The sequence below is a fragment of the Scatophagus argus genome, chromosome 21 (genome assembly GCF_020382885.2).
Source record: "Scatophagus argus isolate fScaArg1 chromosome 21, fScaArg1.pri, whole genome shotgun sequence".
Lineage (NCBI taxonomy): Eukaryota > Metazoa > Chordata > Actinopteri > Scatophagidae > Scatophagus > Scatophagus argus.
Window position 1 is genome coordinate 9,700,951 of NC_058513.1, and position 16,549 is coordinate 9,717,499.

At 41.2% G+C, this 16,549-nt stretch overlaps 1 protein-coding gene across 3 annotated transcripts; it reads left to right on the plus strand.

The window, feature by feature from the left end:
- Positions 1-1,157: 1,157 nt before the first annotated feature.
- LOC124052342 (transient receptor potential cation channel subfamily M member 4-like) lies at positions 1,158-15,621 on the plus strand. Of its 3 annotated transcripts, none has more exons than XM_046376478.1 (28): positions 1,158-1,289; positions 2,730-2,791; positions 2,909-3,086; positions 3,334-3,514; positions 5,411-5,580; positions 5,721-5,898; positions 6,394-6,458; positions 6,580-6,813; positions 8,164-8,266; positions 8,365-8,486; positions 8,618-8,917; positions 9,053-9,154; positions 9,290-9,418; positions 9,621-9,750; positions 10,005-10,150; positions 10,517-10,629; positions 10,784-10,900; positions 10,996-11,045; positions 11,184-11,422; positions 11,634-11,749; positions 12,027-12,159; positions 12,247-12,421; positions 12,606-12,771; positions 12,863-13,044; positions 13,667-13,799; positions 13,894-13,966; positions 14,530-14,623; positions 14,803-15,621. In XM_046376478.1, exons 1-28 carry the CDS (start codon positions 1,224-1,226, stop codon positions 14,829-14,831), a joined length of 3,786 nt encoding a protein of 1,261 aa, XP_046232434.1. In that variant the 5' UTR covers positions 1,158-1,223; the 3' UTR covers positions 14,832-15,621. The 3 variants fall into 3 exon arrangements, with proteins under 3 accessions (XP_046232434.1, XP_046232436.1, XP_046232435.1); XM_046376479.1 differs by lacking the exon at positions 1,158-1,289 and adding an exon at positions 2,365-2,640; XM_046376480.1 differs by lacking the exons at positions 12,863-13,044; positions 13,667-13,799; positions 13,894-13,966; positions 14,530-14,623; positions 14,803-15,621 and having other exon boundaries at positions 12,247-12,495; positions 12,606-12,745.
- The last annotated feature ends 928 nt before the right edge of the window (positions 15,622-16,549 follow it).

Here is a 16,549-nt window from a genome sequence, read left to right on the forward strand (position 1 = left end):
AATTTTATTTTAATTTTTCTTTTCCCCATGTCTCTTCTTCATCACCGGCAGCATGTCAGGGAAGTTACGTCCACGGCGTGCGCCTCTTCGCGGCTGCCAGCTCGGGACATGCCAGCTTCACAACCTGGCCAATACTTTATACCACATCAGCAAGACAAATGGAAAAGATGAGTCAAAAAAGGCCCACGACCCGCAGGGATACGGCAGATAGGGCCAAGAGGAATGAAAACAGTTACGGACTAACAAGGTGGACGGTTCCCAATTTAGTCCCCATCTATTTACATCCTAATATCTCTGTATATGTTCTGACTGACGGGTACTTATCAATGATTTATGTTCTATATACGCATAGAATGTGGATGTTTAAATGTTGTGTGAAATTCTTTATCATATTACTTTTTAAGATATAAAATTCTCAATATTTAAATACATTGAACAATAAATATTTAATAAGGGCAAGTGTGTGGTGTTACAGTTTCCTGCCAGGGCCTTGAGGAAAAATGCAAAATAGACTCCTACAGGTTGAAGGTTGCTTATATGAGTGCTTTCATTTGCTTAAGCGTCACTTATGGTTAGAGGGGCCCTGTAACATTATTCTCAGATTATTATAATCCTGTGTGTGAATGAAATCTGGTGTTGAAAATATTTCTGCATACCAATAATTCTGACTGTCAGCGCCCTCTGTGTTTGAGGTATCTGCCCCCACATGCCCTGTCGGAAAGCCAGCGATATTTTTAGACAACCATGACAGCAGCAAAATTGCTCAGAGCACAAGTGTGTGTGTGTGTGTGTGTGTGTTAAGTTGTTTGTCTGCTACAGAAGCGTCAAAATATGTCACAATAGCGCAAGTGCTGTTTTTCCCCTACCTTCACCACATCTGATATCACCTGGAGAGGAGGATCTTAGTACTGAGAAGAACTCTCACTCCAGATGTGAGATGTCTGTGGCTTTTTTGTCTGGCCCCTCCTACATTAGCGAAATGTGGACGGTGATATTTGCAAATTATCGGCCTCTTGTAGAAACCACACCCTCACCTGTGTGGCGTGTCTGCACCTAGATTCCTTTCTGACGGGTGAGGCGATTGGAAATAGCTTTTTCCTAATTTCCGCAACCTAAGCAGTAGAATAAACTAGCCAGTTCACTGGCCAGAGAATGGCCAGAAAGACATCGTGAAACTTCCCCTCTTATCTCTCAGAGTGAAACAAAAAAGAAAGAAAAACAACATGAGAGACACAGGAGGACAAGCAGGAGACGGTGGAGATAAAATCGGTAAATCTGAGAAGGACCAGGTGGGTTAGCTCTCCATTTAAATCATTCTGCTCCTGTTGTGATCTCACGGTGCTGTTTTTGGCACAATTTACAGCGGCGAACAGACCGAAAGAAGAAGAAGACTCTTACAAAGTGGAAGTTAGTCTTTGGGGGATCTTAGTCACGGTTACGATGGAAAACTTGTTGTGGAGTTGCGGTCTGCTTCCTGGAAAATAAAAAGGCATCGAAGCCCTTGAAACTGCGTGTGTAAACGGACTCGCGTTTTGTCTCAGTTGTACAAGAGTAGCTTTAGCCACTCTATCGCTCTTTCTGCTTACGTTTATTGACAATACCGTGCGGAGAAAATGCAACCGACTCACCAAACCTGCGGAAGTTATGCTAGCTTGTTTGCCGAAAAAACACATTTAACAGTTTTACGACACAATTGGCAGCTAACAAGCCGGTCAGCGTAATTGACTGTGAAAACAAGCTTAGGTTAAACATTTTCTAACATAAAGTGTACGTTAATTTGACTATCAAAACAAAAGACGAGATCACGCCCATTACTGTATGTAACATTAGCTTCTTCTCAGCACCAACGATAGCTAACTGTAGCAAAAAACATTTAAGCTAACATATTACATGATTTTGTAAGGTTTATCTTTAAGTTAGCCGCAGCTGTAAGAAACACGCACCGATGATACCGTGATACCAGCATCCACAGGGTAAATAAACTAAGATGTGAAAATTGGCTCTGCACTCGTAGCAAATATTTTCGTTTCACAAGTACAGGTGTAACTAAAAATATTAAGTATGGCTGCGTTCCATTTAGACGTGCCAGTTCCAGGGCTCCGGTGTTGTGCCTGTGGCTCACATGCAGGGATTGGCTGGCACAGCTAGATGGAACGCAACCATGATGCTAGCGGTAAACAGACGCCTTTTGCGACTTAACCTGTCAAAATATCTCCTGAGACAGATGTATCCACGTTACCACACAGCTGTTGATGTGACAGTGGATTATAAATGCATTTCTTTAAGGATTAAAGAGTTTCTTTAAGGATTAAAGAAATGCATTTCTTTATAGTGTATGTTTAAACTAAACGTTGTAGGTACTTGTACGTTTGCAGAGTGCATTGTATACTGGATACCTTCTCACGGTAGTAGCCCACCGCACACATGCCCACACACGCTCTCACACATTCCCAGTCTTACACATACACACTTGCAAACCGGACCTGAAACTACAGCACCACGTCAGAAGTCACAGTCAGGTGTTTAGACAGGGCAGATCTCACCAGCATATCACCAGGCACTTCTCTCAGTCAAAGGCAACACTTCTCATTGGAAAGCTTCACTACACCATGCACCCACATGATTTCCAAGCATACAAGGGTAGGGTCTGAATCAAACTTATGAACACTGAAACAGCATGTATATAAATTATTATTATCAATTATTAACCCATTAAAAACTGTTTCCAGAGTTGGATCCCCAAAATCATCAAGAAAAGAGTGTGCACCGCCTTTGTAGAAGATTCCTTCAGGTAGTGTGAATTCTGTGAAGCACATTCCTTTGTGGTAGTAACGTCTCTCTGTTGACTTTGTTGATGCAACAAAGGATGATCATGTCTTCATGTGTATCATCCTGTCACCTCCTGCAGTAATGGTGCACTGTGCCAGTGTGGGGGTGAAAGAGATGCCCATGCCTCTGTGGCTCTTGGTGACTACTTCAGCACAGCAATTGTCAACCACTGGGACAGCGCCCAGCACTCCTCTGAATACCCAACAGATGCCTTTGGAGAGTTGCAGTTCGCAGGAGCCAGCAAAAGGCATAGCTATGTGGGTGATCTTTCTGTTGGCTATGAACGCCTCATTAAAGACCTTATTCTTAAAACTTCACAGTTTGAGTACTTTTGCTTTTCCAGTTTGCTTTGTCACAACTAGTCTGTGACTCTTGAAGTATAATTTGACATGTTTTGATATTAAAATCACATTTATTTTTTAAGTCGTAGGTTGTGGACTTCTAAAATATGCTTCTTCCTTATAATCAATCACATGTCCATTTTATTTCTCTTCGGGATCTCAGTTCCTTCGTCTGTCATGGGACACACCACCATCTATGGTCTACACCCTGATGACAGCCCACTGGGGTCTTCCTGCTCCCAACTTGGTGGTTTCTGTAGTGGGTGGAGAAGGCAGGACAAAAGTGAAGACTTGGGTACGAGAAGTCCTCAGACAGGGGCTGGTGAAAGCCTCACAAAGCACAGGTAAACATGTCATGGTGGGTCATCGATTAAATACCATAATACTGTTTACAGTATCACTATATCAGTTAGCTTCGACTTGTAAAATTTAAAAATATAATTTAGTTTCCTCAAGAAAAGTTCTTAGAAGTTATTTAAAAGTTTTAGCCCTTAAAAATTGTGCCTGCTGATTTAGTGGGCATAACCAGATCGCCAGTTTACAGTAGCATTCATTGTCACCTCTACAAGACGTTCATTTTCTCATACGATCAAGTGTCATCTTTAGCTTTTTCAGTTTTTCATTTTCTGTTTCTTGTTCAGGAGCAGGTTGTGGCATATAATTAAATCTATCATTAGAAATATTTTTAATTTGCTGCATGGGAATACGGGGAAAAAAATAGATAACTCTATGCTGCATCGCTACTCGTGGTTTTCCATCATACTTACTTATTAATCAGTCACTTAATGATACCTTTACATGACATGAACGCAAACATTGAAGCAACTGTACCTGAAACACATAAAATTGCTATCTCTGTGGCATTCAAAAGTTTTTAGTTTAAGTTAATGAATCCTGCTGAAGCCCTACATTTGGATGCAGCATGCTTTGGTGTCTTTGAAGCTCTGTTAGATGCCTCATATTGATTGTTCACTTTTCTCACATATCAAAATGCTGATTTTAATCCTCTTTTACTGCTAATGAATGCAAATGACTGGTATTTTAGCCTCATGTGACTTATCTTTATAGCACCAGTAAATGTGATTAAATCAGATGAAATTATTTTCTCCTTAAGGTGATTTTATTATTTTGCCTACCTCTCATACCCTGCCACTTGCTAAAATGTTCACTGAAGGTCAAGTCAGCAGAGTCAGCAAGATTTTATTCTCAAATGAAGAACCATCTAAACCAGATCATAAAGATGGGCAGACATTGCAGTTTTTCTATTTTTGATTATGTAAGAATTTTCCGGTGAAGTCAAAATACTCCAAAACCCCCTGCATTTCAAACAAACGGACTGACTAATAATATGAGAAAAATGAATCTGTGCTTTCCTGGAAGACACAGGACCTTCTCATGGTGGTTTTAACAAGGAAAATACAGCTGTTACAAAACATAGTACCATTGCACTGTGTGTCTCCTTGGGGTCTGAATCTAATTTGGTACTACAATGGCCATTTCCTCCTGACTACTGTGCCAAGGGCAGGTGGCACACAGTGATACTGATCTCCCCTCATTGGAGGTCACTTTAACTGGCTGTTTACAGCAAAGGTAATAAGACAGGTGCAAAAACATTCAGGCATACACACAAACAAATATTAGTCGATTAATCCTTGGCCTTAGTTAAACATGGTTGTGGGGAAATGTGATGTGTGCGGTACAGTGGTGTGAGCAGAGCTGTTGTACATAGAGACACATCGTGACTTATGTGCATGTTGTGACACTTTATACACCTTTTCTTCTACTTGACTTTACTAAGCTACTTATGTGATATGTACGCATCTCTCTGTATCTCCGTGACCTGCAATTTGCACTCACCAAACACTTAAATTCCACTTTCCCAATTTAAAACTCTATTGGATTATCTGAAAAGTGTCGCTGGCTGAAAACATGGCTATTCTTCTTTGCACATGAAAAGCTGATAGTTAGGAAGTATATGATTTTCATAGAACAGTGATGAAATGTAGATACTGTGTATGAATGCAGTCCTTGTTACATAAGATCATGACATTGTATGTTATATATAAACGATAAAAAGATAAGCTCATTTATATCCAGTCTGGAAGAATATTTCTCAGTAATCTACTTGATAGAACAAGGATAATTGTGCATTTTGCAGACAGCTTTCCATTGCAAAACTTTGTCATGAGCTAAGTTTTGGTTTTGATTCTCACAGTCACTGTGACTGACTCTTCCAACAGGAGCGTGGATCCTGACGGCAGGCTTGCGTGAAGGCGTTGGCAGGTGTGTTGGAGAGGCAGTAAGGGATCACGCCACTGCAGCTTCATCGGTCTCCTTCAACAAGGTGGTGGCGCTGGGCATTGCTCCGTGGGGCCTGGTGCACAACCGACAACAGCTGATCAACCCTCAGGTTGTACAGGCACTGTATTTTCATGTTGAATTACCTACTCTTAAAAATATGGTGTTTACAATGCATGTTTGCCTTTACTTCACAATCTGGGTTCCTGATCCTAACTGTTATATTCTACCGCTGCATTTTTGCTCTTGCAGGGCAGCTTTCCTGCTAAGTACTATGTCCAAAACACGTCCCGGGACTCCTGCTGTCTTGACAACAACTACCAGGCCTTCCTGCTGGTGGACGACGGGAGTGTGGGACGCAGAGGAGGAGAAACGGGGTTCAGGGCCAAACTGGAGGACTACATTTCCCACCAGCGCACAGGCATCTGGGGTGAGAGCTGGCATAATGAAATTTTATAGTTCACATTGTATGTACAATAGAAGATTTGGAAGAAGCTGCTTCCTGCACACACACACATATATAGTCCAGGAATTTGGTTACTTGTGTAAACTGAATGCAAAGAATGAAAACAGCTCAAAGCTTTTGCAGCTGTAAACATCCATCCAACAACCGTCCGACCCTGATTTCAAACTATTTGGCCCTCTTGTGGTGAACATCTACTAATGCATGTAATTGATGATCATCTGGCATCCAATGGATGAAAGCCATTGCATTCCCCTGCAAGAAAACACTTCTGTTCAGCACGTAAAATCAAGCAGAGATTTGTCCAAAATGTAACTGGGTACCTTTTCCGTGTCTGTGCTGTCTCTAATTTCTTGTATTATGAGAAAAAGATGTAGTTTCATTGTTGTAATGTACAAACATTGATCATAATGTCTGCATTTAAAGTAAAGTCAGTAAAGGTTTATGCATGTATATTTACAGGCAGTGGCAGCATTGACATCCCTGTCCTTTGTATGCTGGTGTCAGGGGAGTCGAGCATGTTGGAGGTACAGTCACTACTTTATATGTTGGTTGCTTTTCACAGAACTTACTATTAAATTAATTTCCTTATTATACTCTTTTATTTTGTAAAGTAACATTTGACTTTCTTTTCCTAAAATCTATCAGAGAGTGGATCTTTCTCTGAAAAACTCTATGCCCTGGCTGGTGCTGGCTGGCTCAGGGGGCCTAGCTGACTTCTTGAGTGACATCTTGGAGAATCTGTCTTCGTCCCCGGCTGTCCAATCTACCAGTGAGGGTGATGGCGAGGCGGGTCCCAGTGTGGATCTGAAAGACAAAATGACAGAACGGGTTAAGAAGCACTTCCCCTCTGAAGCGGAGACAGAAAAACTAGTGGAACGAGTATGTGTGTGCTTCTTTCTGACATGCAGAACTGGAAAAAGCTGTAGATTCACCAGCTACTCACCAGATTGTCATGAAATTCAACACTGATATTCATGATCTTAGAAGTTTTTAAATTGTTCTTGGTAGCTCCTTGAGTTCTCCTGGTTTTCATGCTTGGTCAAAGCTCAAATTTTAATCATACAGATTATTTCATTACGACCCCATAGTTTTTCTTCTCCCAAAACCCTTTGGGAAAGCTTACGTATTTGTTCCACTTTTGCAAATGCTAATAATAGTAAAATTAAGTTGTTATTACACATGTCATCCAACAGATGGTGCGTGGAATGAACATTTATTTAGCCTCTTCTGAGGTTACTGACCTCAGGCTGTTTCTCAAGCTACCTCCTGTCTCGGTTTGACCCAGATTCCTGAAAATGCTGTCTGTTCTTCTAACTTTGGATGTCAGTTTCAGTTTTCATGTAGAATAATAGGGCAGGAGTGTATTGGGGGGAAAAAACAACAGCGTTGGACTTGTTTGCCGGGTCTGGCCAGTCAGCCCAGGCCCGCAACATGTCCCAAATGACAGGCACACAGAGCAGGCTAGTAAAGACAGACAGGACTGGATAGCTGGTAAAAATGATCTGGAATGTTTGACAATGTGTTGTCCCAGCAGGACTGGCTGTATTGTATGTGGCCAGTAAGGACCGGTTTATAAAAAAATGCCCACTTTATTCATGCTCCAAAGCTCCTGGGGATATCTGCTGTCAAAATGGCTGGAATACACTGGAAATCTGACTTCATGGAAAATTACCAGAATATAGTGTAAAAAAACAGTCTGTGTTCAGTATCATCAGTCAGCTCTCCCATGTGAATGGAAGTCTCTGCACTCCCAGCACACCTTCCTCACTGTTGCAGCTTTAAAGATTATTTTAATTTGGTTTGTAAGTATGACATAACATCATCACCGCCACATTCGGGCTTGATTGAGTGTGGCTGTTTGCAGACTTTGAGGTTTTCTAGTGTTTAGTCAATCATTAACATAATCAGTGCCTTAGATTTAACAATACAACAATTTGTTGTATTGAACAAGGGAGTGATTGGGTACACACTCTGATTCTTTTCTCCTTGCTGGTCAATCATTACTGTTTGCACTTAACTTCAAACGCCCTGATGAAATCTTTAAATGCCAGATATGGTGCTCACTCAGCATGAGCTGGCTGCTCACTTATTCACATTAGGGCTGTGGTAATACCTTTTGTCACAGAATCTTCACTATCTGTCAACTTTGTAGTCTCTTTCTCAGTAACACCAAGGCTTGTGCTCATATATTCAAGATGTTTTTCTTGCCTCCTTGTTCTGGGTTTCCAGGCTCTGAGCATCTACCAGAACAGAGACTTCATTACCGTGTATCATGGAGAGCAGGAGGGTCCAAATGACTTTGATACAGTCCTGCTCAAAGCATTGGTGGGAGGTACATACGACTTCATTCAAATTCAGTAAATTGCTGATGTTTTAGGTGGCAACACGTCTTTATTTTGTTGTTTTGTGGTGTGTTTCTCTGTTTCTCAGCTAGTAAACAGCGTGCATCAGTGGATGCCAGCCCTTACAATGAAGAGTTGAGGCTAGCCGTCACATGGAACAGGGTTGACATTGCCAAGAGTGAACTCTTCAACGGAGACATACAGTGGAGGGTAAAAAGAAAAAATACATGTTACATTCAGAGAAATGCTACCGCTATGAAGGAGATTCATTATGTAAAGTCTATCAACCACCTTGTATTGAAATCTGCCTATTAAACAATCGTCTTCATCCGATTGAATAGTATGAAGACTTGGAAGATTCCATGTCGGATGCCCTGATCAATGACAAGCCTCAGTTTGTGCGTCTTTTCACTGAGAATGGCCTCAACATCCTGGACTACCTGACTTATGGCAGGCTGGAAAACCTCTACCAATCTGTGGGCGATGGGACGGTGCTTTACCAGCTACTCCAGCGGCGTTTACTGGAGCGGCTAGGAACTGCAGCCCCTGTGCAAGCATCATCAAACCCGCAGGACTCAGCGTCCAAAGTGGCAGCAGATAACCTGCAGAGTGGTCCCGTGACGCAGATCAGCCTTTTTGAGGTCAGTTTTTCTGATGAGAGAGAGAGAGAGAAAGATCCATGTCCCTGGTCTAAGTACAATGAAAACAAGTGTAGAATAGTTGTTTTAATGTGCACACTTTTGTTTGCTTCTGACTATACCCCTTCTTTTTCTCAGATTGCTGGAGTCCTGGAACTGTTAATGGGCGATGTCTGCCAGCCGTTTTATTATGATGTTTTGGGCTTAGAACAGATTGCATCGAAGAGGAGAGCGCTTAGGGTATGTAGAGTATGGAATATGTAGATGTACATCAGAGCTAATTAACTGCTGGTTTTAGAAGACAAGAGGGAATGACATGACACCTGTCACTCTCAACCTGATACCCACTCCCCTGCTTTTTTGCATCCCCCCCAGCGTGCCAGTAAGCTGCTGCGTGGAGACTGCTTGTATCGGGAGAGGCGCTGCCTCTTCCCCTGGGCTTCGCTCTTCATCTGGGCCGTCCTACAGAACCGCAGCGAGATGGCCACCTTTTTCTGGGAAATGGTAAAATGTCTGAGACTTATAAAGAGCAAAAAGTATGGCTGCTGTTTTTCAGTTTTTCTAAAATAAGCACATGTCAATCTTTTGCGGTCTTGGTGCAGTCAAACTCAGAGCTGTCTCAGAGCAGTAGACCACAAACTTCACCATTAGATACCATATCAGTATCTGAAATGAAGGACTTTGTTTCCTGTGTTGTCTCTTGCAGGCAGGAGAGTCAGTGCTGAGTGCTCTGAGTGGCTGCAAGATCCTGAGGGAACTGTCCAAGCTGGAGGTTGAGACTGAGACCAAACTGTCCATGAAAGAGCTGGCCCAGAGGTTTGAGAATCTGGCACATGGTGAGACATTATTTCGGTTTAACAGTATGATGAAAAATGAGAATGAAAAATGTGCAGAAATTATGATCAGACATTATAATTGATAGCCCAATTGTTGTATTCAGTGTGATTTGGCCACCCCTTATAAGTGAGAGGCAGATATGAGTAATTTAACTATTGACTTTTCCTGAAAGTCTTTATGTTGTTCAGGGGTTTAACCTCAATACTAGCCTTACAAATAAGCTCTTACTGCATGTGTCTTTCTCTTCTCTCAGATATCTTCAGCTCTTGCTATCGAAGCAATGAGAGTCGCTCTTTCACCCTGCTCATTAGGAAATCTCCAGTTTGGGGTGGTACCACCTGCCTGCAGATGGCAATGGGTGCTGATGCAAGACTTTTCTTTAGTCATGATGGAGTACAGGTGTGTCACGGTTTTCACACCTGTGTGACTGACATGTGAAAGACAGCAATGAGACCAGGTTTTTGATTTCATTGTGGCAGCTTAAGCAGTTCTACTCATCCTCAGGCATTTTAAAATTGCATTTCGGATCTAGATATTAAACCTGCTAACCAATATTTTCATGCTGAAGTTTGTTATCTTAGAAAGTAATTAAATAAATTAAGTCCATTACCCTTCCCTTATATTGAAATAACGTTGAAGAGGAGCTTAAATCACAGTTTCTATTAACAGCATTTGCACTTAAAAATTAATAATGATAGAATACCACACAGACACCACAGCACATTTTCAGTTGGTGAAAATGATCTAATTTCTCTTCTCCTCCAGTCTCTGTTGTCTCAGATCTGGTGGGGTGACATGAAGAGGAACACGGAGGTGTGGAAGGTCCTGCTGACCTTCTTCTGCCCCATCTTCTGTTACACCAACCTCATTTCCTTCAGGTAAAAACCACATTATTCTTTGTCTTTATCTTTGTCTTTGACTTCTGCTGCTGCTGCTGCTTCTTTTTCTTCTTCTTTCTCTACTACTGCTGCTACTTCATTCAGCCGACTCTGATTTCAGGACTGATAGTTTTGAACATGCTCTCCCTCACAGGAAACAAGAGGACCATCAGCAAGAGGAGGAGGGGAAGCCTAATGAGGACGGGCTGGGCAGGGACAACGACAGCCTTTATGGCACCACCATTTTCTCTTTCTCGGACATCAAGCACATGTACTACTTTTAACTCTTTATTGACTGAGTGTAGAATGAATGTCTGTTTTTGTGACTTGTGTAAGTTTGTGACAAATGTTTCATTGTTGTACCAGTGAAGCTGATGCACAAGGATCAAACTCTCCCAGGATAGCTACCATCAAAGGTGAGTCCTCTTTAAACATGGCACCTCTGAAGAGGCTCTGAAAGGATAGATGGTTGCAGAAATAATCACTTTCAGCAGCTTTTAAGACTAACCAGCCCCAACCAGCTACAAATCGATGTCCAATAACCATCCATACAGGCATACCTGAGACTCACAGACCGCCAAAGCGTCCGTTCATAGTGTCAAGATGGCGTCAGTTCTGGTTTGCGCCCGTCACCTCATTTTTGGGCAACGTCCTGATGTACTTCCTCTTCCTCCTGCTGTTTGCCTACGTGCTGTTGGTGGACTTCAAGCCCCCGCCGCCCTCTGGTCCAGCCATTTCCGAGTATGTGCTGTATTTCTGGGTATTCACCATTGTGTGTGAGGAGATCCGGGAGGTGAGTGAAGAGCGACATCTTAATGTCTTACAAAAGTAGAAATTCGATACTGAACAGATAAGTAACTTACAGTCATTCATAATTTGCAAAGTGATATTGCACAGATTACAACTGAATGTGCTTTTCATTGTTTCAGCTATATGTAGTGTTATGTTAATAGCTGTGTTTCATTTATGGATCTATTGAACTGATTGATGTCTTTGCTTTTAAGACATTCTTTTTGGGGACGATGCCTTGGCGTCAGAGGATGAGAGTGTACATTCAGGATGTGTGGAACAAGTTTGACCTCATTGCCATCTCACTGTTCATCATAGGATTAATTTGCAGGTACAGATAACATGTTCTAGTTCATTTATGTATTTTAAGGCACTTGCTTTCAATGGCTTTTGCTCCTGACACCTTTAAAAACAGCATGTTAAGAATTATCACAGAAATTAACTTTCCTATATCTCATATGTCCCGAGTGTCGGGAACTCAAATTATGTACACACCCCTCACTTCCAAATCCAAATTCTAGTTGAGAACCTTTAAAATGCTGTTATTCTACATGTTGTCCACTAGGTGGTGCTGGTGTTTTAGTGTATTCGCTCATTCTGTGTTACAGGCTGTTCAAATGGTCATACGAATTTGGCAGGGATGTTATGTGTGTGGATTACATGGTCTTCACCCTCCGTCTCATTCACATATTTGCCATTCACAAACAGTTGGGACCAAAAATCATTATTGTTGGCAAGATGGTGAGAAATATTAACTTAATACAAATATTACTTAGCAGCATGTTTGGGTCACAGTGATGAAAAGACAACATTTTTTCTCCTGTTCAGATGAAGGATGTCTTCTTCTTCCTGTTCTTTCTGGGGGTGTGGCTCATGGCATATGGAGTGGCCAATCAGGCTCTTATTTACTCGTATGACCCTCGCCTGGATCGCATCTTCCGCCGGGTTTTCTACAGGCCATACTTACATATTTTTGGACAGATCCCTGTAGAAGAGATGGATGGTATAAGAGCATCTTGCATACTGAGAAAACCTTAGTTACAAACCAGCATTATCTTAATGTATCTGTTGCAACAGGTCATTTTTTTTTCAACATCAATTGCAGCTTTTGAAAATTCACTGCAGGAATTTATGATAATATGCAAAGACATGCTTTAATCTTACCTTTGCTTGTGTGTCTTTCCCAGTGGGGAAGACGTGGGACATGGAATGCACAAACAACGTGACATTGATTGAAAATGGCGATGAGCCATGCAGAGTTATGAATAGCAACTGGCTGGTGGTAATTTTGCTGGTTGTCTATCTGCTGGTCACCAACATCCTGCTCATCAACCTGCTCATCGCCATGTTCAGGTGACAAACGAGAAGATTGTTGCATCAGTCTGTCTCATCGGTAGTCTGTGTTTACAGATACCCTGACAATGCTCTCTTTGTGTCCTTTCAGCCACACCTTCTCTGAAGTGCAGACCCACAGTGACATCTACTGGAAGTTCCAGCGCTACAACTTGATTGTCCAGTACCACTCCCGTCCTTCCCTGGCTCCTCCTTTCATCATCCTCTCTCACATTAATCTCTTTATCAAGAGGAACATCCGCAAGGTGCCCTCGATTAAGATCCACCACTTTGGTCAGTATTAAAACAGTAGTCTTAAAGAGAGGCTCCAGTGTTTTTAAGTCTGGGCCCTACATTTATATATTTTGGTGTGTGAATGATTTATACATCACAGAAGTTTTAGAATTGAGCCAGTTGACTGCTTCAGCTGGCAACTGTGATACACACAACAAAAAAATATGTAAAAACAGGGCCATAGTCCTAGTGATATCAGATTTAAAAATGTTATGTTGAGTTAAAAATGTAAGAAATTTCTTTTAGTTGAACAAAAGCAATGTGATGTTTAATTTTAATTTTTATTATTTGTATTTTACTTTATTTTACCAGCAAGTCCCATTGTGATTAAAATCTCTTTTACAAGAGAGACCTGTTTAAGGTGGCAGTCACAAATCACAACATATTAAAATCAACAAACAACACATTATATGGTTTTAATTTGTAGCTTCCTTTTCTTCACTCAGTGTAATTTTTATCATTATCTAATAGTTGCTGTAGGCATTTCCAATTTTGTACTTCCTCATTGGCTTCAGTACAGCTGTAGTAGTTCCTGCTTGGTTCAAGGAAAGAAAGGAATAGCAATCATGTTGTGAATTACAGTAATGATAACCAAAAAACAACTCACTGTCTTTTTTGTCAGTGTTGGAGTTAAGAGGGAAGGCGGCCAACAGGTTAATGACGTGGGAAACCATTCAGAAGGAAGACTTCCTGACTGCACAGAGCAAGATTCAGAAAAGCAGTGACTCAGAGAGGCTCAAGCGGATGTCTGTAAAGTGAGCCCGCCTTCCTACACCTACACCGTAGCAGTGAAATCTCTTGTGTTTTTAGCTCCATCGTACTGAAGTCAGTGTCTGCCTTTTTTTACAGAGTGGATGGTCTGGTCAAAAATCTGACTGACAGCAGAGACTTTGACCACAGGCTGAGGGCTTTAGAGAATGAGGTAAAATTAAAGCACTCATTTAAAAAGCGTGTATCATTCTTGAGTGTTTGTGTCATCTTGATGCAGACTCTAAAAGAGCTAGTGCACTGTCCTGTATATATAAAGGTTAAATAACGATCTCCTGCCCACATATAGCAGGTCATAGACATTATGACTACTAGAACACTATGCTCCGATGTTGATATTACACTGGTTATCACTGTGGTTATCTGTGATAAATCACAAATATTTATTACAGGAATAGTTTTTCATCTAGGGACATATGCTTATTTAGGGGTCCTTTGTGATAAAAGAAGAAGAAGAAGATCAATACCTTTCATGTTTGTACTGTATATATGAAGCTACTGCGCAGCCAGCAGTCATTTAGCTTGGCTTAGCTTAATGGGTGTGTGTCGGGGAAGGTATTTCACTTAAGAGCTAATGTAAGTTGTCAAAGTGATCCTCACTGCAGGGGTTATGGCCAGAACCAGGCTAGCAGTTTCCTCCTGTATTCACAATATACCGATCCTTTTCTCATATGTCTCAGAGTTACTGAATATCAAGACATTTTTGATCCTTCTCAGATGGAGTACTGCTCAAATGCTCTCAGCTGGATTGTGGATACTTTGGCACAAGGCAGCACGTTCAAACCACCTCGGCCTCCACCTGCATTACGAGGTACTTCCAAAGCAGAACATACATGTATCTTCACGGAAACTGTATTATAGTTATTCATGTTGGAATGTCAGCGGTTGTTCTCGCTAAGCTTGAACAATTGATGTATTTCACATGTAGTGTATTTCTCCAGTCATTACTAGTTGACATGCTCTCACTTATCTGTCTCTTCCTCTGTACAGATGCTTTCCCTTCTTCCAATTCTGCCTGAGTTTGACCTCGGCGATGCCTTCACTTGCTCAGGGTCTGTAAAACGAGGATGAAACCATGCTAACTGTTACTGTGCACACCAGCCATGGTCATCACTGGACTCAGTTGCTAAATAGTTTTAACTGTTTCAGACTTAATGTGAAAAAATAGCAGCCATCACTACTTTTTACAGTATTTAAGTGTGCAATCAGTCTTTTTCATATGCTAAAATAAAGTGTATGCATGGTATATTTTATTTTATAAAGCTATTACATCTTTATTGCTGTAAGTTTTGTAATTACAGAGTTATTTCTGGAATTCTGTTACTCTTTTTTATTAATAGGCAATAGGTTTTTACTCTTTTATTGAATATATGATATTACAGTTACTAAATGGTTGCATTTTATGTTAAAGCATGTATGTTGTATATAAAGTAGAATGAATGAGTCTTTGTTGTTTTATCTAAACATTTTTGGAAACAGGTTTATTCACTTTTTTATGAGACTGAGATTGTTCCCACTCTCAGACAGTTAGCTTATCTTAGCATGATGACTGAAAATAAGGGGCAACAGCTAGCCTGGCTCAAGATTCAGTATAACATGGTAATTAGTGGTGATTACACTTTAGTGGTACTTAGTAGAGGAAGTAGTACTGATAGGTGACTTTTGTTAATTGGTTTCGCAGTTTCTGCATTTGCCAGCTTTTATGCTAAGCTAAGCTATCTGGCTGCTTGTGGTAGCTTCGTATTTAACAGGAAGATGAGTGGTTTGTCGACTAACTCTGCAAGAAAATAATAAATGTATTTCCCAAAATCTTTGGCTATTTCTTTAATCATAATAAGAAATCTTTATTTCTATTTCAGCCTACCTTACACACTGCAGACCAGAAATAAATGATAAATGGAGCTATTGTACCACTATAGTAAGTAACACTCCCTTGAGAACAAATATGTCAAAGTGTACAGCTGGGTGCGGTCGCTTAATAGGCTGAATATTTGTCGGGCCGAAGTACAGTAAGCTTTGAGCACCAAAACAAAGTTAAACTGAGCTAGACATGGAAAATTTAATGAAAATCTCTGAGTGAATGTGTAACTAAAACATAGGGGTGAGGTAGATGAACATACCATGGAGAGAAGGAGATATGGGTAGTGTGAAAGGTGCACCATGGTGCCGAGTTTCAGGAGGCTATGCCAGAGCTCTATTGAAGGTCACATAGTGGGGCAGAGCTATTGAAGGAGTCTTTACTGTAAATAGCCAGCTGAGCCACCTGTCAGTGGCACCAGTGGGGAGACGGTGTCATCACTTTCTGCCTTGCTGCCTCCTAGCTGCATGACGGCTGCATATGTAAACATTCACTCATGTAAGTGAGCATGTGTTTCTCAACCCTCATGTTTATATTTTATGAATGATTTTGATTTAAGGGCTCCTCACCTGCAATGCTGCTGAATCTAAATCTCCCTTCTGTCTCTCATTAGGCTTCATAGTGAAAACCTGCAAGAAAAAAACATTCTGTACTTGAAATGCGAACCATTTCTGTGGACTGTCAGTTTGAACACAGGGCACGTGCAGACAGCCATCATCTCCATTTCCTTCTATTTACATCCTTTCTGACATGTTCTTCCTCTGCCATGGGATTGGCACACAGATGTTACCTTTGCTCTTGAGAAATGGTCTGAGATGTGCTATTTGTAGTGATCAGTGTCCTTAACTTGTTGGGGCTTAGAATAAACAGCAAAAGCCA